Source organism: Musa acuminata, chromosome BXJ1-11 (assembly GCF_036884655.1).
Source record: "Musa acuminata AAA Group cultivar baxijiao chromosome BXJ1-11, Cavendish_Baxijiao_AAA, whole genome shotgun sequence".
In the NCBI taxonomy this organism is placed as follows: domain Eukaryota; kingdom Viridiplantae; phylum Streptophyta; class Magnoliopsida; order Zingiberales; family Musaceae; genus Musa; species Musa acuminata.
Genome location: NC_088337.1, coordinates 3260774 through 3286213, shown reverse-complemented (window position 1 = coordinate 3286213; position 25440 = coordinate 3260774). Strand labels below are relative to the sequence as shown.

General features: G+C 42.6%; 4 protein-coding genes across 5 annotated transcripts; 2 read left to right on the top strand and 2 right to left on the bottom strand.

Annotated features, from left to right (window-relative positions):
- The first annotated feature begins 6167 nt into the window (after window positions 1-6167).
- LOC103970369 (protein RGF1 INDUCIBLE TRANSCRIPTION FACTOR 1-like) lies at window positions 6168-7931 on the top strand. Its single transcript, XM_009384123.3, has 5 exons — window positions 6168-6620; window positions 6707-6886; window positions 6987-7061; window positions 7203-7343; window positions 7429-7931. The coding sequence occupies exons 1-5, from the start codon at window positions 6618-6620 to the stop codon at window positions 7750-7752; spliced, it is 723 nt and encodes a 240-aa protein (XP_009382398.2). The 5' UTR covers window positions 6168-6617; the 3' UTR covers window positions 7753-7931.
- A 1762-nt stretch (window positions 7932-9693) lies between these two features.
- LOC135596548 (probable xyloglucan galactosyltransferase GT19) lies at window positions 9694-11673 on the bottom strand. The gene has a single exon (XM_065088601.1). The coding sequence runs from the start codon at window positions 11264-11266 to the stop codon at window positions 9833-9835; it is 1434 nt and encodes a 477-aa protein (XP_064944673.1). The 5' UTR covers window positions 11267-11673; the 3' UTR covers window positions 9694-9832.
- Window positions 11674-12517: 844 nt separating this feature from the next.
- On the bottom strand, window positions 12518-22660 carry LOC103970366 (carotene epsilon-monooxygenase, chloroplastic). 2 transcript variants are annotated; one of them, XM_065089141.1, is made up of 10 exons: window positions 22028-22660; window positions 21203-21499; window positions 19859-20056; window positions 18018-18119; window positions 16755-16895; window positions 16570-16677; window positions 14290-14372; window positions 13954-14116; window positions 13592-13650; window positions 12518-12820 (listed from the first exon to the last, which is right to left on the bottom strand). In XM_065089141.1, the coding sequence occupies exons 1-10, from the start codon at window positions 22550-22552 to the stop codon at window positions 12808-12810; spliced, it is 1689 nt and encodes a 562-aa protein (XP_064945213.1). In that variant the 5' UTR covers window positions 22553-22660; the 3' UTR covers window positions 12518-12807. The 2 variants fall into 2 exon arrangements, with proteins under 2 accessions (XP_064945213.1, XP_009382394.2); XM_009384119.3 differs by having other exon boundaries at window positions 12518-12826; window positions 22028-22657.
- A 299-nt stretch (window positions 22661-22959) lies between these two features.
- LOC103970365 (purine-uracil permease NCS1-like) lies at window positions 22960-25050 on the top strand. Its single transcript, XM_009384118.3, has one exon. It carries the CDS (start codon window positions 23071-23073, stop codon window positions 24736-24738), a length of 1668 nt encoding a protein of 555 aa, XP_009382393.2. The 5' UTR covers window positions 22960-23070; the 3' UTR covers window positions 24739-25050.
- Window positions 25051-25440: the final 390 nt, after the last annotated feature.

The following is a 25440-nucleotide window of genomic DNA, read 5'->3' as shown; positions in this document are numbered from 1 at the left end:
TTTGACCATTGAAATGTTATAAAAAAAATTCTAAAATATTTGGGAGGAATGAAGTATTATATAATCACTTATAGGAGATCAAATAATCTCAAAGTAATTGGATGCTGAGATTCAAATTTTGCTAGATGTGTTGATTTAAGAAAATAACACTTGACTATTTATTCATTTTAGTTGGGGGAGCAATTTCATGGACGAGAGGGCAAAACAGTCTATCATTCCTACATCCATTATAGAAATTGAGTTTGTGACATGCTTTAAAGCTACAATTCAAATCTTGAGCTCAAATCTCGTTTTCATGATTTACCCTTTAAAAACAATTAAAACTTTATCATGATAATTTTGTAATAGTATTCTTCTTTAAAAACGAGTGCTATAAGGGTGCTAAACATATGAAAATGGAATATTTAGCGGGTGAAAAAAAAATAGAATTAAACAATATTAATTGAATATATTAGCATTGTCCTTATGATTACAGATCCATTAACGAAAGGATTATCACCCAAGATATTTATTGAACATGTGAAAAGAATAAGCACTATTAGACATCATTATTAATATTATGTCATATTCATAAATAATTATTTAATATGATATTTTCATCGAGAACTTATTTCAAATAAAGGGGGTAATGGAGAAAAACCAGAATTCTGTTTATCTAAGTTATTTTTTAGGAGATTTAAATTTCTAAAATTATTAAATCTAAATATTATGAGATTTATGTTGTACTATGATGATGTTTTATTTGTGTCTGAATTTAATTTGAACATGTAGCTCCTTACTATTTCCATTTGCTTTTCGTGAATGAAATGCAAAATACTTGTATCTTTTTGCTATGACAAGGCTGTGTCTCAAGATGTACGGGACGTATAAAAACCTTGTGAAGAAGAAGAAGAAGACATTTAAATCTATTTCCTCTAATCGGGATCAGGAATACCTACCTGGAGCTGTTTTCTGGCCACAGCAAGGTGCAGGACGGTGTTGCCTTTCGCATCTCCAGAGTTGAGTAGCTCATCGTTCTCATCCGTTCTGTTCAGCAAGAACTGCACGGTCTCGAAGCTGTTTGATTTCACAGTAAGATGAAAGATGGAGTCACCTTGCGATGTCACAGCTCGCGCGGACTCCGGGCACGCATCCAGTAACACAGTCAATACATCAAGCCTGCCTCGTAAGGCTGCAGTGTGGGCCGGCATGAAGCCATCGTTGTCGGTCGCCAAGCAGAGATTGGCAGCGGCTGCGTACTGCAGCAGCTCGTTCACCACGGATAAGTGGCCTTGGGCAGCGGCCAGGTGCAAGGCGGAAAGGCCTTCGCGGTTGCGGCCATGCGCGAGCTCCGGGTTTACGGTGAGGATCTCCCGGACCAGGTCGGAGTGGCCGAGCGATGCAGCGATGTGGAGGGGGCTGTCCGACAGGTGAGCCGCGGCGATGGCTTGCCTGTGGAGCAGGAGCCGGTCTTCTTGTAGCGAACGACGAAACAAAGTGAGGTCTCCCGCATAAGCTGCTTCCTCTAGTCTCGGATCCATGCTTAGTTACGCACACACACACACTCTCTCTCTCTCTCGATTTGGTCACAAACAACTCGAAGTTAGGACGCCTATATATATGCTAAAAATCTCGAGCGATTCCTCCCGGTCGGTCTTCTTGGTCGTGTCTCCATCAAGACGCCGGCCTTGTTGAAGAAGCCGTCTCCAAAACGGAAGTTGCTTCCTCCGGTCATGCATCCCATTGGTCTGGAGTTGGTAGAATACTTTTTCTCAGCTTGCTTTCTCGTTCGCCGAAACTACCAAGGGAATGAAGTGAAGCTGGGCCAGTCGATGTGCGGTATTTGTGTTTGAGAATGTTGATGAAACAAGATGGACTTATGATATATAGCTTTTCCTAAGTTTTCTTCACGTAGAAAATGACAGACACGACCGATCCATATGATGATAGTGTCCCTTAATATCCACCTACAGAAACCCGAGTAAAAGGGCAGGACAAAATTAATAAATTATATAATTCTATCTATTTAGACTTTTGTAGCTCTTTCTCATCAACACTTACAGAACGTAAGTTCATTTTTTGGAGTTGTTTCAACGAAAGAAAAGAGGGGAAGAAAATTTACTAAGTCCATATATTAATTGCAATCATAGCTATAAGAGGTTACTAATTCAAATGTACGATAGGATTGGCGTCGACTTGGATTTTGTTGTTGTTGTTGTTGTAATTCTCATTTAATGATGATGTTACTTGAGAAGAAAACTTGATTTCCAAGTTTGCTGGGTCAACAAGCAACTTGGTCCTTAAGGAAGAAGCATTTCTTGCAAATTAACAATCGAGTGTTGTACAAATACCGAGGAACTTTGTATATCTTCATTTGTTTGTCTCTTAGATTTGTAAATAGTCAAGGTGTGTTTTGAAAGATCCACCTCGTGATTATTTATTATTATTATTATTTCAACTCATTTTAATTTATTGATAATATAGGACTACCAATCTATTTATAAACATACATTTTTGTTTTAGAAATTTCTCCCAGTATAAATAGGGAAAGATAAATGAATAAATATACTGATAATCTAATAAATGATCAAATCTAATTATATAATCAATATTATATATGATATGAGAGATATGACATATAGACGATTATCGAGACATCACTCAAATTGGGCCAACACCCTATTTTCATCTATCTAGTTATATGCCATGAAGGATTTAATTTTATTAGGTCAATAACATAACATTAACGTTGACTCAAGTCATTTAGTTGATATGCAGATTCAATCCCATGAGATTTGTTATATAATATTGAATAGATGATTGACTTGATTCATCGTTATATTATGTTCCTCCAGTTCGATGCAAGATCACATAACTCATCGATAGTCGGATGATACACACAATCATTTCTAGTATACACTGTGATCTCAATCCAATCGGTATCTACCGCATCATAAAAAGATCTTGTATGTGCATTCTTAGAAACTTTTTGCTAATACAATGGTAGTAGAATGATAATATTTTTTCATTATAATTTTTATTTTTTTTGCTTTTGTTTTTGAGTTTTTTATTTTTTTTTATTTCTTCGTTAGAAATCATATGCCATCGATGGTCATCGGGTCCCGATCCGTCACAAAAGTGTATATGTTCTTCATTTTCACTTGCACAATAAACTCAGTTCTTCTTCATACATATTGGACATTAACTCGGATTTCATTCATATATTAAAATTAAATTGATTTTCATGAGAGGAGATATTAAAATAGATTAGGTCATTTTCTAACCATCTAAATTTATAAGATCTTTGGTCATTCAATTCAATCCTTAATGCGCACATTTTATTTTATGATTTCAGACAAGAGGGAGTAAATGTTGCTCTCTTGTTCCTTCAATTCTATCTTCTTCTCTTACGCTTACAGGCTTACACTTAGAGGCGACGAATCCATTCGATAACTATTGCATTTCGCCTTGGGAGAAATGACCCCTTCCGCTTAAACTAAATCAACTTAAGGACACATCGCTACTGCTCTGCAGATCAAAGTCAACGGTGGGAGTTCAAGGAAGCAAAGCTCGAGGCAGTGGATCCACTACTAACTCCATCAGCCGCCGGATTCCCTCGCTGGGTTGCAGCAGAAAGTTCAATCTGCTACTAAATGCTCGACCAAGGAGAAGGGAGGTTTCATGGATTCCAGTTGTTTTGTTGACCCAGCCAATTCAAAGCTGCTGCTTCCACGTCGTAGTAGACATCGACGTGCCCGCTTTCCTCGAACTGAATCGAAGTAGCTGTAATGTGGTTGCGTCGAGTGCAATAAGAAAGGCTTCTTCTTCTTCTTCCCCTTCTCCTTCTTTAGGTCTGATGTGACCTTACAGAAATCGTCGTATGGTGCGTTGATGGCGTTGGTCCCTGGGGACGAAGCGCAGTGGTCTGGGAAAAAGAGCCAAGCGGACCACTCTACAGCAGTAGAGATCATGCACACCGTCCGGCGCATGACAAGGAATGTGGACGGCACATCCCTCCGGCGTGTCATAAAAAACCATCCCTCCCTCCCTCTCTCGATATACAGCGACAGTGTTATTAAATTGGTCAATGCTTTGACCGTCCGTACCGCATCTTTGCACTCTCTCCCTCTGTGTCTTCTCGCTCTCAATCAGTTTGTCTCGTTCATTATTCTAATTGGGATGCACTATTTGCATTTGTTCATCCAATACGTACCCATCCAAACACAAACAAACTCTTTTAGTTTATTATCTTTCCAAGAGTACTAATTACATGAATAATATTTCTTAGATGCAAAAGTAGAATAAATGTATATTATTATAAAAGTAGAAGAAATTGCAAAATTATTATATTAAGATATATTTTATCTAAGAGTTATTGTCATTTTTTTTTCCACGTATAATTTCGTACATTTGCGGGCGATTGGGTCAAACCGAGCGGTCCACGCGGGACCCGCTGCAATTTTGATCACCGCGTGCATCCCTCCCGAAGCAGGCAAACGCGAATCACGACGCCGTTAAAACACTCGTCCTTCTTGTCCCGCGCAGATCACCGGGACGTGACCACACCATGATCCGGTGACATCACCCGCCGAATTCTGACGCGACGGACGGTCCTGATGACATCTCATGCCAAACGGTACGCTTCCCATGCAAAAAAAGACCCTACGCGTACCCTGCCGATATGGCCGTCTCCCACGGCCTCACAGACCCACGCCTGCACCTGCCTCGTCACTGTACCAACCGTAAAAACCTCGTCGGTCCCACAACCCCTTTAGCTGAGACAGGCCGCAGTTTTTGTTTCGTTCCACGTACACAGACAAAGATTTCTTTTTCCTTGTTTTGTTGCCTTGTTTTCTCGTGGAGGAGTAGGTAACGTTGTGTTCCACAGCCTACTCTTTCACCTTCTTTCAATCCTCTCACAGCCGGAGGTGAGCTGTTTCCCTCTTCTTTACCGCGGCGGTGTAAATTAATTTACGCACATACCTCGACATTAATTACCCGTCTCAATGCCCCCAAACACCTGCAGAGTTTCCAAGGACGAAAGCGCCCCCCTCCTACTCGCTTCAATTTCCTGTAGCAATTAGACGTTGAAATCATCATCATATAAACTCTGATGGTACTTCTCTTCAACCTCCTGTGCATCTCAAATCAATCATATTGGACAGAAAGTCTTGGGAGGAAGACATTGTGGTAGCTGTTGTTCAACAGCATGCATGATCGGAGGCAATGGTTCTCGGAGACCAAGCAAGTGCTTGGTTGGATTCATCACCACCTAACAATGTATCAAGATCCGCTGCTGTACTGTTCCAGTACACCGATCTAATTGCTATGGTTTGGGGAGTGTGAGGAATTCTTTGCTAGATTTTGTTATGGGTGCAGAACTTTTGGAGGAAAATCTGGGAATTACTGAAAGGTTGTTCCGACGTAATTTCCATGAAAGAAGTGGAGTTCATAGAGAGTCTACCCTATGCGTGGTGTAGGTCCGGTAGATCTCTTTGTAGGTCTTCCATGGAGTAGGCTGACAAATGTTGGAATACTTCTGACAGAAAGGAGAGTAGAGAGAACAATTAACACCAAGTGGTCTGAGCAACTTGGGAAGCAAGGGACAATCTCATTTATTAGAGCAGACTTCTCGCGTCTGATAAGATGGAATTGAAGGACATTGAAGAATAATATGATGAGAAGGTGAACTGTTGCTATAACATTCCACAGCAGCAGGATAATGTTGTGAGAAGATGGCAGAAGCTTGAGGCAGCATGGATCCAAGTTAGTGAAGGTGATGAACAGTGATATGGTGGTGAGGGTTTATGTTTCTTGCTGCTCTGTTCACCAATTAATAGGAGAAACGAAAGGGGGGAAGACGATAGAAAAGAAGGGTAGATGCATGTTGTCCGAGGAGAAGTTGGTCAATTGGATCAACGAAAATGTGCATGGAATGGGATGGAGCATGAGAAAAGAAGAGGCGGAGAGGGGGGGTGCGTTGGGGACTGGGAACAGCAGTACCAACGCCCAACCACACCAACGCTGTCGTTTTAGAACAGCGGCTTGTGTTCTTTTACCGAGGCGGAAAGAGAAGTGGCCGCCTCGGGTCTTGTCACCGAGCTCGCATAGGGGATCTCCAATGGCCTTCCATTTGTTTGTATTCAACCTCAGTTCGAAGTGATCATCTGTTGATAAATAAATAATAAAAGAGACATCTTTTTTCCTTTCTTTTGTTTTGTTTTGTTTTGGGTTTGATTGCTGCTGCTGCTGGTTATTGCTGGTGTGATTGGTGGTAGGGCAGTGGAGGTGATGGGAAGTAATGGAGGGCAATAATAATAATAAACCTCTTGGTTGCGCCATTGAAGGCAGGCTTGGCCATCCTCCCCTGCTTCTCCTTTGGCAACAACACAGCCAGAGCTCCTCCAGGGGGCCAGCGCAGGTCGACGTCTCCTTTTCCCTGCTCCTCTCCCCGTCTCCCCCATCCCCTGCTTTCCGCTCCGCCTCTCCACTCTCCTGTCGTATCACTCTCCTGTAGCTCATGGCGAACGTGATGGGGCGAGTTACTGCTGCTCGAGCGCACTGACACACCACTCCTACTCTTCCTAATCCGCATTGAAGGCCGGTCATCTGCTGCGAAGAGGAGCCTAGGGAGCATTATGGTATGTGTTCGATCTCTCCTGTAGTGGGTTGGGGAGGGGGAAAGATTGGGACTTGGTCTATTCTCCCGTCTGATTTCTTGGAGCAGGTGGGGTATTCGAGCAGCATGCCGGGCTGGCTTGAGGCGATGCTGGGGGAGAAGTTCTTCAACCCTTGCATGATCCACGAGACGTCGAAGAAGAACGAGAAGAACATCTTTTGCCTCGACTGCTGTTCTAGCTTCTGCCCTCAGTGCCTTCCTCCTCACCGCCCCCACCGCCTCCTCCAGGTACTCCACCCACTCCACTCGTTTCTCTTTGCTCTGCGTCACCAAAAAAATCCAATCTTCACACTCACTGATGATGTTTTTTGTTGGGCTTGGCGTGTAGGTTCGCAGGTATGTGTACCACGACGTAGTGCGAGTTGACGATTTGGAGAAATTAATCGACTGTTCTTCCGTCCAGGTAAATCGAAACCCAACAAAATTAACGAAAAAGATGCAATTTTGCTCTTTTTTGGACGTCCACAAAGAAGAGACTTGTGTTGACGAGATTCAATTCTGCTGTTCTATCGATCGACCGAGTTGTTGTTTTTGGCCTTCGCAGTCGTACACCACGAACAGCGCGAAGGTGGTGTTCCTGAACGAGCGGCCGCCGAGCCGCCCGTTCCGGGGCTCCGGAAACGCCTGCCTCTCCTGCTACCGCCCGCTCCAAGACCCCTACTTCTTCTGCTCCCTCTCCTGCAAGGTATCGTGAGATTGGAAACCATGCACGCGTAATCGAAATGAGATCTTTAATTTGTTTGTTGTGGCTGTTAATTAATGGAGAACAGGTGAAGGAGCTGCTGCGGAGCGAGGGCGGGCTGTGGAAGGAGCTGCGTGAGTGCGAGTACCTGCCGCTATCGTGCGAGCTGGACGAGGGGCAGCTGACGCCCGACTCCATCCTCGAGTCCGCCTCCGCGACCTCCTCGGCTTCCAGTGGCGGAGGGGCGGCGGCGGCGACGCCGGTCGCCGCGGGGACCGAGGCCGCGTCCCGGAGGAAGAAGCGGACCGGCGCCGGCTCCGGCTCCGGCCGCCGCGGTGGGGACCGGGCTGCCTTGCCGGAGATGGCGAGCCGGCGGAAGAAAGGGGTGCCCGTCCGAGCTCCGTTGTTCTAATTTCCAAACAAGGAGGGAAATTGCGGAAGGAAGGTGAAATCTTTGACCCGATTTTGTAAACCAATCCATGGGTCAAATTCATGTTCGACTTCGGAGCCAACATCTCTCTCTCTCTCTCCTCGGGTTTTGTTTGCATTTGCATCGTTGAAATCAAAAGGACTTGTGCGTTTCTTGTTTTACTCGGAATCAACTTGTGGGATGAAGACAAAGTTTTGATGATCCACTGTCGTTGTTTGACGAGAGAGTCGCAGCGGCAGCTTTAATTCGAAAAAGAGGAAGGGGCGGGTCAGGCTTTGCGCCCGCCTCCTCGTCCTCCTCTCTGGTGTCTGCTCTGCTCTGGGAGGGTGGGGGGGGCTTCGTAGCAGCGGTTGGGTGGGAACACGAGGAGGAGGAGAGGAGGAGGAGAAGGTAGTGGTCAAAGCGGGACGAACGTAGGAGGGCGGACGAAGATGGAAAAGAAGCCAAAAGCGTGCATGTAAGACTGCTTGATGGGTCCCACGGAGGAAAAGAAAGGGTGGGCTACTGCTTTGCATGAGCCTTTCCCGGCTTGTCTTCAGCCCAGCCACAGGAATATGCCATCTGAAATATCAGATCTTATAGTTGATATCTACATTATATTTACTATAATTTATTCATTATATATATATATATATATATAGACAATCCGGATACGATAATGTCAGCTGGGCATATGATTAATATGACTTTCTTAAAAAATTATTTTATTAAGATAATTATATGGAATGGGCCAGATGATGCTGGACATTCTGAGACCTGATGAAGTTGGGCCTTTGCTAACACCAAGAACTTGAGAAGTTGCTGATTGGAAAATTGGAAAGGGCTTCATTTTGTACTTATTTATTGGATGATTTCGTCAGAAAAAAACTTGATTTCAAGAAAAATGATGAAGAGATTTATGTCATTAGGATTTGGCGGCGTGTGTCGGATGACTTAGCAGCAAAATATTATTTTAAAATTAAAAGCAACTTATCATTCCTTTACTTTTCGATAAAACAACAATAGGAACAAAATGTTAGACAAGTGAAAAGTCAATTTTTGATGGCATAATTACTTATTTAAAATTGATTTTAATGCAATAAGAATTCACTAAAGATAAATTAATATATGATAGAGAATATTCTGGCACCGACCACATGTTGTCAATTGGTAACCGCCATAGAGTCAACATGGAAGATAGGCTCGACTCCCATCTGATACAACAGAAAATGGTCAAGATGATGGGTAGCACTCTTCCGGTTATACCTTGCTAGCTCTGCATGGCATAGGATTACATGGATCGATACTATGCTACAGGAGCCCAGACTCACACCACACGAGGTGCGGGCAATCCTTACCGATCGTAGCCCCCTTCTATCGACTCCATAAGTATAAAAATTGATTTTTGATGCTTGAACAAGGACCAGACTCTCACATCCGAGGGGTTGAGTCGAGAAAGTCCCTCGATATTAACCTTTTGTGCAAGATCCCCGAGAAGACTAGAACCGGCCTAAGCTCCAAGCCATCTCAACCAATACATCCCCAACAATAACCCCCTCGTCTAGTCGTCGCGAGGGCCATTTAAACAGCTACAACTCTGTGCCTCCTCGAGATATAATCGAATCGTGTCGATCCATCCACGATTGTTGACATCAGGTAACAATAATATATATATTTTTATAGTAAATTTTGATCGCTAAATTAAGAAATTGATTTGATGTGGCTGTATTTTGAATATTATAGTGTTAGAGAATAAAAAAGCAAAATGATTATATCCCAACTCATCGGAAGACTTGAGCGAAGTAGAAATCCTCTGAGAGTTGAATAACCCTCGAACGATCAAGTTTAGAATCTATTCGCTATTTAAGGGAAAAAAAATCCACATTTAAAATATTATTATTTAAATCAAATCAATTCAATCCTCTATATCATAGATTCCAAATCGAGTGGATAACACATCCATTTCTTTCTATTAACACTTAAATTTCCCTATAAAATATACAATTAATGTTGAAATTGACATCAACCAAAACTGCAGTGGACCCTACACCATATAGAAACGTGGCCAAAAGCAAAATCCACGTCACTCATCCCACTCCTCTTCATTGTCGCCCACCAAGAGGAGCGCATCCTTCCCCTGTTGCATCGCCCGCACACGCCGTTGGATCCGCCGCAGCGCCCCCTCGATGGCTAGATCGATGGCGTCCTTCCTCGCCCGCAGCGCCGCCGAGCTCCCGTGCCGCCGGTACATGACGCCCGGCGCCAGCTCCAGCACCGCCTCCCTCATCCGCCGCTCTCGCGCCGGGGGTATCGCCTCCAGGACGTCCGCGATCCGCTGCCCCCCGAACATCACCTCCTCCTTGGGTATCAGCACGGAGAACTCATCGTACCTGCGGCGCGGTAGGTGCCACCCGAACTGACTCGCCGCCGATGCCTCCTCGAAGAACACCGGGATGCACCCTGCGAGGATGCCGTCGAAGGTGGACCGGCGCGTCGGAGTTTCGCCCGGCGGCTGGAGGCAGAACCGCGCGCGGAGCATGGGGCGCATGAAACGGGCGGGGTCGTGGATGCAGACGCCCCCGGAGCAGTCGACGAGTTCGCAGAGGTCGTGGCGGAGCTCGCACTCGGCGTGGATGCTCGAGACGACGTTGGGTCGGCCGCTCCCGGGAGCGGCCCCGCCGGCAAAGAGCATTAGAGTGGAACGGCGGGAGCGGCGAGCACGGGCGAGCCAGGCGTCGAGGCGAGCGAGGTTGGCGGGGTGGAAGGAGGTCGGGGGCGGGACAGCATGCTCCTGCAGGGACCAGGCGCGGGACTCGAAGGTGAAGACGGTGAGGTTGTAGAATTCGGGTAGGCCGAGAAAGGCGGTACCCCATAGTGGGGTCTGAGCTGGGTCGTTGTCGAAATCCGAGGCGAAGCCGGCAACGGCGAGGAAGTGGTCGTGACCACCGAAGCGGGACCAGATGGCGGACCGATCGCGGCGGATGAGCCATTTGGCGAGGTCGCGGCCGTGAAGGGCGGAGAAGTTCCATTGGGCGGGGGAGTAGAGGAAGGGGAGAGCGGCGAGGCCGGTGTAGTAGGGGACGAAGATTGCGTCAGCGGCGACGGGATCGGCGGTGAGGCAGGGGTACTCGAGCATGCGGCGGTGGAAGAAGAGCTCAAGGAAGAGGGGCTCGGTGCGGTACCAGGAGCGGGAGCGGTTGTGGGTGCGGGGCCCCAGTCCATGGTTCGCGAGGAAGGGGATGATGCTCTTCTCCGGCTGCTCCCGGATCTCGAAGAGGATGGGGAAGTCGTCGCAGGTGGCGAGAAGGTCGGTGTTGAAGCGGCTCGGAAGCTCGCGGATGTAGATCCGGCGGCCGTTGCACTCGGGCCGATCGCTCGCGCCAGAACCAGCGGCGCCAGCTTTCTGCGGGAGGCCGCCCGATCTGATGGCGGTCACGGTGGTCGCCCTGGGATCCCACGCGAGGAGGAATCGGAGGGCGAGGAGCAGTATCGCGAGGGAAACGGAGGGGATAGCCATGAAAATGTAGGCGATGATGGAGTTGTCGAGCGGATTGAACAATTAGGCCGCGATCGGCGTCGCCATTGTGGTGTCATCGGTTGCGGTCGGACGATATGGAAGAGGCAGGATGGAAGAGTCAACGAAGGGAGTGGTGGAGGAGGAGGCATGTCGGGAGTGGTCTCCGCGCGTCGGTCGGTGGAGGAGAGGAGCGCCTGCGGTCCGCACGAACTCCGCCTGCTGCGGTGATCGTGGGAGAGGTGGGCTCGTGGAGGCGAATGATATGAGCTATTGAACGCGAACGACTACGGGTCTTTAAAATACGTGAAATTGAATCATCATCCGTTTCGTGTTTCATTTCTTATGGAGTATTCATAACTATTACAAAACTACTAAAACAACATTGAAAAGATATTACACGAGCATCATTGAAGATTATTTTGTTTGATTACACTGTGGTGTTTTATCCATTGAACTAAAATAAAAATAGGCACTGATGTTGCTATGGTTCCAAAACTCTATCAATTTAAAGCTAAGTTCATTTCTTTTCTTTTCTTTTTCTGAAATGGGATTTTTTTTTTACCAGTGATGAGAGCGAGTTGTGATCTAAGGACTCCTCAATAATCAGACAACTTTTACCAAAAAAATATGACATTTTAGTTTTATAAAGCGTATTATAATTCTAGACAGTCTTAATATAGATACGATAATGACATATACATACCTATATGATATTTATAAGTTCTGTCAAATCTCTCTTACTCTCATAGATGTCTTTTGAAATCCTCCCTTATTCTCATATACATCTTTTGGAATTCACATGCTTCGGAAAGATAAAATTATGCAAGTACCTGCATCGATCAAAACGGATAAAACCGTACGAATATACCCATCACATAAAACTGATAATTCCTCATGATTCTACGGGTCACAATAATGATCGACCGATCAAATTATCCTTTATTAAATACATGCACAGCAAGAATATAGGCAAGTTGAGTAAAAGAACATGCCTACATATGCATGACAAGTTATGCACATATCTGCAGAAGTTGTAAATTTGTCCTGATTGATTTGGCAATAGAAAAAAGGCAAACCAGATGTAGTGAACAAAAAGGAGAATGTTTCTCGAGATGCATTAGTTTAGCTTATAATAATTTTGATCATCCAAGTAATTATTGCTCTTCTTGTACGATTAATTGTTCATGTAGACAGACTTGGCTACAATTTTCCTGAACCTGTTCTACAGGCCCACTCATTTAGATCCACAAATAGAGTCAAAACTACCAAAACCTTCATATCAATTATTCATCCTCTTCACATCACAGACCATGCACATTACAGAAAGAAAGAACATAAGAAGGTTGAGAATGGTGGGTTCAGCATACAGGTGTTTTAGTATCTTTGCATGAGTTGAGCTCAATGGTTGAACCAGACAATGTTGCCTGGCGCAAAAATGTGTTGGTGTGCTTCCACATTTGAGCATAGCATATTGGAATTCTTCATGAGTTGACCAGTACTTCTGAGTACCGTCTTCCAGCCTCAATCCCATGCTTAAGCCATCAACCTGACACGCTACATCTAAGGAAATTATTCATATCAGTCGCACTATGAAGAGTTTCTTCAGGAGTCAAATTATGATCTCATTATGCATCAGTAAACTCATGGTAAAATATCTTTTAACAGCTTCACACACTTTAATCCTTTGTGTTAATCCCATGTTCTTGATGGTTCAGATATTGTTTTCTTCAGCGGCAAGCATTTATGTTTTCTGGACTTCTCATTATAAAGTGTACCATGTGTATGCAAACTTTTGGTTCAAGACTCCTGAGAAATAAAAGAAGGATGGTACAACATAACCATTTAATCAAAATCACCTTTGATTCATCTCATTTTGTTGTATTTGTTATTCTAATTCTTATTTTCAATCATACACTTCATTTCTATATAACCTATCTGTTCTTCCAATTTCTTTCTCAACCATAGTCACTTTAATCATAGCAACATTTCCAATATAATTCGTTTTATTCATCAAATCCTTTTGTTCAAGTTTTATCTTCTCTACGATTCCTATTCTAGTTTAAGAAATAGACTTCCTAACATCGAACTTGTTAAAAGTAATCTCTCATAAATTATTGAGATCTTTTCACCAACTTTATCATTATAATATTTCTGTACATTATGTAGTAGTCTAGAGCTATACATAAGTTGTCATTACCCTGAAGTGCTTACTTACATGAAAATAACAAATTATCTTTGTGAAACAGACAAAGAAAACAATAACAATCTTGATCTTACGATGCTACAGAAATAAAGGTAATGCAACATGTTGGCATAATCAGTTACCTCAAGGATGGACCATGATCATGCTGCTTTTTCCTTGGACTTAGCGTCATATACAAGCCCTACACAAAAGCAGGTTTACTGAGCTTTTACGATTCAGAAAGTACAGTTGAGTGTTCCTATTAAGGAAGTTTTCCAAACTTATATTAATGAAAAAGAGATGGTTTTCATTGATAAATGAACACTTGTAAAATCATAAGTTCTTTGTTGGAGGATATGCACTTCATTTAATTTTGACTTGTAAAAGAGCTTAGACTACATATTATAGGCACAATACTGTTTGACTAAACGTAAATTTGTATTGAATTTTCTCTATACAGGTTAATGAAGCAATAAATGTGCAGGAAAGGTTGTCAGGTCCTCACATTAGTTGTATGAATAGTTGCTCCAGTTGTCATGCTAATCTTTTGATCAGCAACAAGTTCAAACTCCATATGTTGCAGGAAGATGGCAAGAGCCACGATTGCTTCCAGCAAAGCAAATTGATCACCAACACACTTACGTGGTCCTCCACTGAAAGGGATAAATCTAGCAACATTGACAGAGTCAAAAGACAACCATGACGAAATGATCTATCAGCAGCAACAACTTGACAGTTCTCATGACAAAGCTGGAGTAGCCAATATGGCTCAATGAGGTTAATTTACTAGCTATTTTGGATCGTATGAAGTTCATCAAGGAAGTATAGACAAATGGTAGACCTGAAGTCAGTATTTGTCTCATTTGGAATTGGTCCTTCTAAATTGAATCTTTCTGGACAAAATTCTTCTGCCTTCTCCCAAACCTAACAAGTGAACATGAGCATGAAGTAAAATGAACACATAAGTAGTCTAACATATAGAACTCTTTTATATTTTCTAAAAACTGTACCAGATAGAGGGAGAACAAAGGTAAAAGCAGATCATGATGTTGTGGTGACAAATAAAAAATACAAAGTACAGAAAATATAAACAAAGAATGATAAGTATTAAATCTACCAAAGGCAACAGTTTCTCTAAACTTTGGTAAGTGCAGTCCGTCTCATGGGACCCTGTCTTCAAAGTAAAATGCTGCCACTTCAGTAAAAGGAGCTCAACATACAATACAAGAAAGCCCAAATAGGGAAGTGAATAGCAACGTAGCCTCACTTTGAAGAGGAGAAAAAAGACATTCAAAACAAAAAAGTTACCCTGATTAGCAGACTTATTAGCAATTCGTTCAAGCAGAAATCTAAGCAGCACAGGCATGGACATGGGACATGGACATGGCAACATGTCATTTTAAAAAAAATTAGGACATGGACATGGCAAGGACATAAATATTTTTTTAATATATATAATGTTCAATTAATATGAGTTTTATAGTATTTATACCTGAATTTTACAAACTCAGCAATGTGAACAAATAAATATCATCATACAGGTTAAAATAATTAAAATAATCTAAACGTAAGTATCCAAAATAAAGATTGAGTATATCAAATAATATTTAACAATCTTCAGAAATAATTAATATATGTTTCCTTGCAACGATCTCCAAATTTCTCTTTAGATTTCCTTCCCTACGACACCAACGATCCGTCTCCACGCAAAAATCCAAAGTAGATGACCTTTGCGTGAGGGCCACATGAATGCAGCACTACATGCGAGGGCGATGTGACAAAGCACGTGGAAGCAAAGCGGGAGCAATGCCATATCCCACAAGCAGAAATGAAAATAAATAAAAAAGGCATGGCTGTATATGTGTCGAACACATGTCTAGGCATGACAACATTGAATACATGTCCAACATGTGTCAGACATGGACACGTCCACCAAAAGCACGTGTTTGTGCTTCTTAGGCAGAAATTTCCATACTGGCCATGTTGCTCATTGCTAATCATGTTATAGCCAGGTTTTTGGAACTACAGAGAGTTTCATGATCCACACCTCTATATAAACTTGGTGCACGCAAACCAACACAGACATGGCATGCAGGAGCAGAATATCTTATGTAGTGCCAATCCAAGACCATCAGATGCATAATACTTGAGACGGCAATTCTTTATCTCATAACCAAAAGGAAACTTCAGATGAAAGCACAATAATAGAACAGTAAACCTTGGTGTATGGTCAAATCGATTAATTTAGCCACCCAAACTCAAAATGACTATAGAGAAGTTTATTGGAATATTCCCTTTACTCTCTACTTTCTTTCATAAACCTTCCCGGATAATATAAGTGAACTCCTCATAGTACTCCTTCCCTTTGGAAAGGCTTAAAAATTTTGATCTCTACATAAGTGAACCTGTTCTAATTCTAGAAATCTCCACCAGCTGTTGCATGGACATGTGCACAAGAGTCTGATTTAGGCACATCTAGCATCCAACTCAGCAAGTCAAAGAAAGAAACACAGAAAATACAAAATATTTTATTATAAAGTATAAATATTTGATAGAGTGGTAAAACAGGATCTCACTAGAATCAAAACCAAATCCCACAAAAATTGATACCCATTTTCCCCAATTCTCCAGGATCTAAAACTGACCCATTATCTAAGGGAAGATGGAAGGCTTGATTCTCAGCAGTGTGAGACCCAGCAAAAGATTTAATTGAGACTACTTGGAACATCAAGTATTTTATCATTAAAAGGGAGATTATCTGTGTCCTAACACAAGGATGCTTCTTTCCAATAATAGCTTCATAACTTTCTTTCAGATTAAATCTTTAAGATCACCATCAGCAGCAGCATACCTTGTGCTACAACATGTATGCCAACATGATATAGATCGATCATAGGGATAATGTTGGCATCACAAGCAGTACGTCAATAAGACAGATACAGTAATCTTTACATAGCACAATCATCACAACCCCCTACTATCAATATAATGCCCAAAGAAGAAACTCAACAGGTACCAAAAACAGTCTAAGCTGATAAAAGATAAAAGCTTGATGGTTATTAAATGCCCCCACTAGTTTTTATAACAAGAGATATAAGCAACATTGGAATCCAATGCATACCTGTGGTGACCGGTGTATATTATACACGGATATCATTATATCTTGACCAGCATTGACCTTATAATCTCCAGGAAGCACATCATCAACTTGAGCACGCCTTATCAACACCTATGGATCTTAAAAAGTGATGATTTTTGGACAAATAGGTATACCCACAAAATAAAGAGAAAGACATTGAAACATACTGGAGGGTGAGGGTAAAGTCGCAATGATTCATGTATGCATCTCATCAAGTATTTCAGCTCTTTCACATCTTCATATCTAGGAAGTCTTCCTTGTAGAACATTGTCAACCTCTTGTCTTGCCCTCTTCAGAGATGAGGAATCCTTCAATTATTCAAAGCTGAAGAGTCAACATATCTGGAAAAAAATATAATTGACTTAATTGGACTATTGGAAACATAACAATGAGAACCAAGATATAACCACCAAATTCACAATAACATTAGCAAAATCAGCAAATTTCTTTAATGCATGTATACAAGAATGCACAACATAAGAGGAAACTATTATTATTATATTCAGGAAGTCCTCAAGCAGTATATTTGAACCAACAAAGTTAGTCACAATAATGCAAACAGGAAAACTTGGAGTTAAATAAACTATTATTATTATACAACAGATGTCAAGCCCATTCTAGGGTGTGGAAATTCACTCATTCTTCTAACCCTTTATTAATACAATGTCTGAGATCCAAGTTATCTGTACAGTTGTTTAGAACTGCTATTAGCCATTTTTACCAGACAAACACATGCAAGCTTCTGGTACATGGCATTTTCTTTTATAGTAATTAATCTTCTACAGATTTTACTTGATTTTCTAATACTTGCCCAGAAAATATTTTTGTTGGCAGCTATATTTATTGTCATTGCTTCTGCAGTGTAAGACAGAGATAATGAGAAGAGAGTTAGTGTCTTAATTGGAAGTTGTGTTGGAAAGCACATCATATACCCATATGTTTAGAGCAAGGATCTATCTTCAGGAAAGTGACACTGCACAATTTTGTAAGCAAAACAAAAAGCATAAAAAATCTTGTTGAGGATCCTCCTAATGTAGAACCCAAAAGCTTTTCAAGAATTCAAAAGGTTAAAGAAGATAAAAGCTAATGTTCATAAAGCATGAACAAGACAATATAAGTATAATATAGTGAGATTGCTTTTGCCAGGTGTCAATGGACAATGTTGTGGGGAATAGAAATAACAAACAAAGGAAAATTCCAGTATCATCATACAGAAAAAAGAGGATGGATTAGCCGATTAGGTGTACTAGAAGAGTATCACTTAATCCAATTGATGTAAAAAGTAGTTTCCTTGAAACAATCAACATAAATAGGGAATAAAGAAAAAGTAATGGCAACTTCAGTAACGTAGTTTCATTCTGCTGCATGCAACTTTTTTGCTTCATTGCTTATAAGATTACAAAAAAGCAAGAGAAGAAATTCCAGTATACCTTACTTAAAAGATAAAGAGTCCATGTCAATACTGATCCTGTTGTTTCATGGCCAGCAACCAACATAGATAAAAGGTCATCACGCAGTTGTACACTTGTAACCTGAAATACAACAAAAAGAAAGATAAGAAATGAGAACTTTCTTCGGTTATCAGATGACTAAATCGAGGTGGTAAAGATCATGTTAACACAAGGAAGAATCTGTTAACAGTTCCAAGGCCATGAATCATATTCTAGCTGACAATTATCTTGATACATATTAAAGCATAGAATATAACAAGAAATTTAGGATCACCTGTCGAAAGCCAATGAGACAATAAAATCTTAGGTGTGATTGTCAAAAGAAATGTATGATCAAAGACATTTAATTTTGTTTATTGGAGAATTAAAATTGAATCATTACATAAGCTCAAGACCTATAATACATTGTTAAGCACAAGTTATGAAACATAGCTGTACTTCCACATAACAAGGTGAAAAAGGAAAGTTAGTCAAGGTGAAAGTAAAGTTAATACACAGAGTAGTAAACTTCTTCAAACGTTTGACAAGTAAGAAAATCACAAGACTCCAATTTTTCGTTTTCAAATCCTGGAGCTTTCTTTGCTCTAATCCTCCTTTCCACTTAACAGGGATGCAGTAGAGTTTGAAAACAACTGGGAGAAGATAACCAGAATCACCCAATGAAGCCCCTAAAAAGGCTAATTGTGACCTTCACTTGGCCTCTTTCTCAGTAGCATGATCAATCTTTTAACGGACAGTGATCCCTCCAATAGAAGAGAGAGAGTACACAGATGTGTAACCACAAGATGATATAGTATATGTACTAGTTGAGCCTAGCCTCATTTATATTTTGAGCATGATATGATCTGTCCAGTACCAGAGCAGTGTGCCTATACCTAATTTGCATCAAAGATTTTACAAGATTTTTCTTGCTTTATTTGAGAGATCATAGATCAATATACACATAGGATAAATTAGTTATACTCTACACCAAAGCAAGTCCAGAAATCAAAGAAATACAAATGAAGAAATACAATATGCAAAGTGAACAGCACCCACTACTATAACAACAAAAGGGAGAAAAAAAATGCACGCTAAGATTCCCTTAATTTTCTAAAGACAAAAAGTAGCAAGCATAGTTCGCCTTACCGGTCCCCAACTGACTATTGATATGATATATATTGAACTGTACTGACATACCAACACATGGTATGGTGGCGTGTACTGATGTATCAGTATATATCGTCCGTACCAAACCTCTATTGGACCGGTACATACCGCTTGTACCGAGCGGTATGCTGCAGTATGGCAAACCTTGGGAGCAGGTATAGTGAGTAATTTTGAGCACAAGCTTTAGGCTTTGTCAAATGAAGAGTTTGTCAAACAGGATAGGAGCCCTCAAAACAGGCATCAAAGTTTTTACAGTTTAACATAATCATCCAGAAGATATTTTGGTGCATATAGGATTACAAAGGCATAATAAAGATAAGATCATCAAAAAGCATCCATTCAGCTGAATTCTGATATTCATTGGTAATTAGCCCTCCAACATGAAGAACAAAATTCCCTATGTCCAAATATTAAGCAAAGTAACTAGGGAAATTATAGATCATCACTCTGCAAGTAATTTCTTATAATCATTTTTTGGCATATAAAGTTGGATAAAATACCAGCAAAAGCTGCATAACAGAGTTATTAAGCTGAAAGAATTGATACATGATATAAAAAGAAATAATACAAAACAGAAAGCAAGAGTTCCAGTAAGTTTATCCAGGTAAAAGCAAATGAAGCACCAGATATCATCATAAACACAGAAAATAGACTCCAAGAGGATTAAAAACCTCTTCACGGCTGGCTAATAGAAAGCGAAGGATGCTAGGGTCTGTCTCATTTACATACTCTTCTCCTTCAATCTGTTCACCTTCAGCTTCTACAATCTCTTTGCATTTTGTAATGAGTTCTTCAACAGTGTTTCGGATTACAGAAACTGCTCTCTCAGCTTTTACCTGTCTGGGTATGATCTTGCATAGAAAAGAGATCTGCTACACGAACAGTACAATAAAATTTGACAATTGTATACTCTCAGACAAGCAATTAGATAAATAAAGAAGCATGAGAAATGAAACAAGTCTCTTTTTTTCCTTGTTGGAGCTTAACCATGTTAATGCAACAGTAAGCAATTACTTTCCACATAAGAAGGAATTAGAACATGTTAAACCTTTTTTTGGATAAGCAATCCACAATAGACATACTTCTGACTGCCAGTATAGTTCAGATAAAAAGATACTCATCCATCAATGTTTAATTAACATTGGATTCTTCAAGAACTAAATTTCTTAGATCTGAGCAATATCATCTAGTATAACTGAATTTCCATTGCAAATGTTGATCATACATAACTGAAATGGTTAATGTATGATTTTCTATATGCATGAAACTCCATAACATAGGTAGGAAAATGTAGATTGTCAAGTCCCAAGAAATTCGTCTTAGACACAGTTTTCTCCATAACAATGATAGCTAATTGAGGAGAAAAACTGACATGCATTCTACAAGCCAATAATATGTGTATGCTGAAAACTGACCTTACAACAGCCTTCACAGCTCAAAATGCTGGCACATACTATATCATAATTCATATATTATCTCTAAAATATCCTTAATTAGTATGATTGAAATGCTTAGGCAGTTAGCCTAAATAATCATATATACATGTAAGCATCATTAGCTGTCCTTCTTGCTTAAGTTTGGCAGTAACTAGGAAACAGCGAGCTGGACCAAGAACTCCGAGATGGATGAGTATGCGATTGCACTAATGTCAAGTTACAGGTAATGGTAGAGGGTAGAAACAGAAGAGGGAATTACTAGAGCCAAGATTCTAAAATACCATGCACACCACCTGGTACAGCCCAGTATGTACTGAGACTGATGCAACTCTTAAAAAATCAAAATATTTGGTTACGAAATAAATTAGCAAGAGGCCAAAGCTTCATCACATGTGGTACAGAAAATATGATAAAAGAAATAACAAGCCTTTAAAAACAACACTCTTCCTTGACAATTAATAAAGAAGAATGAAGTGAAGGATGCTGGTTTTTTTTTTCCCTTAATCTACTGTTTTATGAATATCTCAATCATGGAATATAGCTTTATGTGCATTATAAAAGAGGTACAAGAAAACCTGCCTTCCAGTATGGCAAGATGTCAGTGGAGCGAGCCTCTGCCTCTTTTAATGCAGTGTAAACTGCATCGATAACTGGACTATCTGATGTAAGCGAGTCAAAATTGTAGTTGAACAATGACATGCCTATGACATCTAATGTTAATTGAGAAAAGTTTTCCTCCATGTTCACTGCTTCACCATTTTTGGCATAGGTTTGAAGCTTGCTCACTAATCTTTGAGCACATCTACAGAAAACTTTATCAACCATTATAGATAAATACTTCTTGTGGAGAGATGGGGCAACTGCACGGCGCCTTACCTGCCAACAGTATTTGGAAGAGATAAATAAAGGAGAAAGTAACATGAGAGCAACATGGATGAGGACTAAAAATTGGTCGGTTGCGAAAAATTTAGATCATAAAAATCTTGCATTTATGAAAAGAACACACAACAAAAAGACTGCATTAGTCTCATGGTAAGGAAAGGAAAAAAAGAAAGTCAACAAATGAGCAAACATTCCACGGAGTATGGACTATGAAATCAAGGCTTTTAGCTCGAAGAATTGAATCTCCTGTTGATGCAATAACTAGGGTGAAACTGACAACAAATCAATATGACACCACAAACCCAAAAGAACAGAGCTGAAAATATTTGAGTGAGGAATGCATTTGAAGCGAAATCCACATGTACCGCTAATTTGTTGGTAAATTTTCTGGTTAATCTCGTTCTTAATTTTCTTTCCCGTTCTTGCATAATTTTATCTTCCTTGATTCTCGGTTGTGTCTCCTTTTTACTTCCCATAGATCCACTTGCGATATAAAAAAGAATAGCAGCGGAGAGCACTGACCATCCAAAGGGGACCTTCGGCCACGGCGAAGCCAGAGCCAAAGAGGAACTCGGAGACCTCAGAGACGAGACCCTTGGCGTACTTTCCGTAGTTGCGGAGGACGTGCTTTGCGATGGCGGGGTCACTGACGACCACGAAGTCACGGGGGCCGGCGGCGAGGCGGTAGACGGGGCCGTACTTGAGCATCAACTTGAAGAGGGGCAGGAAGAGGGCGCCTCCGAGAAGGTCGGAGACGTCCTCCAGCTTGGCGTTGGCGATGGGAATGCCAGAATCGTCGCCGCGGCCGAGGGCGAGGGAGCGCACGAGGGAGGTCAGCCAGTCGGGGCTGACCCAAGAGCCGTTGGTGGTGGTGTTGTCCGGGTTGTTCTTGGGAGAGGATGATGCGGAGACGGGATGGGGTTTTCTTCCGACGAGGAGCGGGCGGCAATGGGGCATGGGAGGGCGGCGGGTGGATACGGTTGGGAAACAGGGAGAAGAAATAGGAAGAAAGGATGGGAAGGAGGGGGAGATGGATGTGGAAGCCATGGTGATGTTCTGTGATGGAAGTGTGGACAGTGCGACGGTGAACTCCGCTGTGCCTTTGAGAAGGCGGCACGTAGACGAACCGTCGGTGGGCGTTCAGGATCAGGTGTGGTGGACTTATATCAGCTGCAACAAGTTATGAATTGTTCAACCTTAGAAATTGTGTTAATGCTCTTCAAAATGTGTACGAGTCGCCTGTCTCGGCCGAGCCAGGGACCATCCATCCTGCTCTTGTAATCACCTCCCGGTATGGCACGAAAGCCGAGGTTTGTCGTGAACCTGCAGCGCATTATAAGGAGACGTTTACTTCTACCTTACAATGCTGCTGTCTATGAGATGTCATGTTTTCCTTTGGTGACGCGGAATCATACCGTCACGTTATACCTGCAGTCCACCCCACACTCGCTAAGCACCTCTCATTCGCCATCGTTTCTCTATTTTCTACGGATTCCTCCACGCAGTTTTCTCCCGCACGATTCCTATCAAAAAGATTCCGCAGCCTCATCGAACGCTCCCCTCAGATGGAATCCAATTGCATCCGTCGCCGTCCAAATCTTCCTCCTCCCCCCTTCCGCTCGTATGGTGCGACCATCACCACCGCCACCAGAATCCACCACTCCAATTCCCTCCCTATCAAACTCAACCACCGATGCTTTCCCTCCATCGCCACCCCTTCCCTCCGCTTAAACCCCGAGCCTGTCCGTCCTGCCTCTTCCCTTGCTATAGTGCCCAAGTCCGCTTCCGATCCAGATGCCGCCGCTGCCGGGGGATCCGACCTTGCCCCCGTCCCCGCCTCCGCCCGCACCTTCACCGCCTGGGACATGGGTAGCCTCTGGGTTAGCCTCGTCGTGGGAGTTCCCTCCTACTACCTCGCCGGCAGCCTCGTCGACCTCGGCATGGCCTGGTGGCAGGGCGTGGCCACCGTCGTCCTCGCCAACCTCATCGTCCTCTTCCCCCTCGTCCTCACCGGCGTCCCAGGCACCCGGCACGGCGTCCCCTTCCCGGTCCTCGCCCGCGCCGCCTTCGGCGTCCGCGGTGCCCACGTCCCCACCCTCCTCCGCGCCCTCGTCGGCTGCGGCTGGTTCGGCATCGAGACGTGGATCGGCGGAGAGGCCATCTTCCTCCTCCTCCCCTCCGCCCTCAAGCAGTCCGCCCCCGCCCTGTCCGTCGTCCCTTGGTTGGGCACCTCGCCTCTGGAGTTCTCCTGCTTCTTGATCTTTTGGCTGGCCCAAATGGGCATCATCTTACGGGGGATGGACGGCATTCGGGAGCTCGAGAAGTACTCGGCACCGATCCTCATCATCCTCTCTTCATCCCTCCTCTGCTGGGCCTACGTCAAGGCCGGCGGCTTCGGGCGGATGCTTTCGACGCCTTGTCGGCTGTCCTCCGCAGAATTCTGGAAAATCTTCTTCCCCTCGCTCACTGCCAACATCAGCTTCTGGGCAACGGTGGCGCTCAACATCCCGGACTTCACCCGCTATGCCTGCAGCCAGAAGGACCAAATCCTCGGCCAGGCCGGCCTTCCCGTCTTCATGGGCGCCTTCACCTTCCTCGGGTTGGCGGTGACCTCCGCCACCGAGGTCATCTTCGGCCGCGTGATCTCCGACCCCATCCGGCTCCTCGGCCAGATAGGAGGCCTTTCCACGACGATCGTCGCCATCTTCGGCATCAGCCTCGCCACCATCACCACGAACATCGCCGCCAACGTGGTCGCTCCGGCGAACGCCCTCGTAAATCTCAGCCCGTCGGCTTTCACGTTCCGGAGTGGCGCTCTCTTGACTGCTTTGCTGGGCATCGCCTTCCAGCCCTGGAGGCTGCTGAGGTCGAGCGAGAGCTTCATCTACACTTGGCTGATCGGGTACTCAGCGCTCATGGGACCAATTGGAGGGATAATTCTAGCCGATTACTACCTCGTGAAGAGAATGGAATTGGATGTCAGCGCGTTGTACTCGGAGAATCCTCGAGGCCCTTACTACTATAAGAAAGGATTCAATGTCGCAGCAATGGCGGCTCTGGTAGCGGGCATACTGCCCATACTGCCGGGATTCCTCTATAAAGTCGGCATTTTGGCAAGCACTTGGGAAGCATTTGTTGCGGCCTATAACAACGCCTGGTTTGTGAGTTTCTTCGTCTCTGGTGTCGTCTACTTGGTTCTCTCTGGTTCACAAAGGAGATTGAAGGGTGCTTAATTTGCTCAACGATTGATGCCTGCGTTAAAAGCTTTCGTTGCTCTCCGCACATAGATCAGATCAAGAAGACACGTTTTATAGAAATAAAAGACTTCAGCTTTGTCGGTGGTATGTCTCCTGTTTTCTGTGTTCTTTCTGTAGGCCATAAAGATGCAGCTGTAGATATCCTTTTGGTTATGAACTGCTTATACCTACAGCTTTGAGATTTTGCTGTTACAGCTTCAAATATTGTAAAATTAAAGACGAAATCCATTGCAACAATCTAAAACATCAAATTGTAGACAAAAAAAGAAATTCTAGTTATTTTCATTATTTATCTTTCTTTTTTTTTGCATATATATAACCCTGCAAGCTTCTGTATTGGGAGTATATACTCTTCTTTATTCATGCATCAATAAACTCAGATACAGAGTATACTTGCACACCCCTGCATGCTCAATGGAGAGATTGTGATCCTAGAGATTATGCCTAATCAAATGCACCTCCCAACTTTGAAAGAGTTTCTTATAACAAAGTCAATGTTATTATATAAAATAAATTTAATATCAACTTGTGAAATCAATTAATTATAAATGAAAAAAAAATATGTATCTCTTTCAATGTCATTCAAGATATCTTTATTCAATTCGCAGAACACATTAATATTGATCTACAAATAGAATTAAATTTTCTTTTTTTCTTTTTCTATCTTTTACATGACCT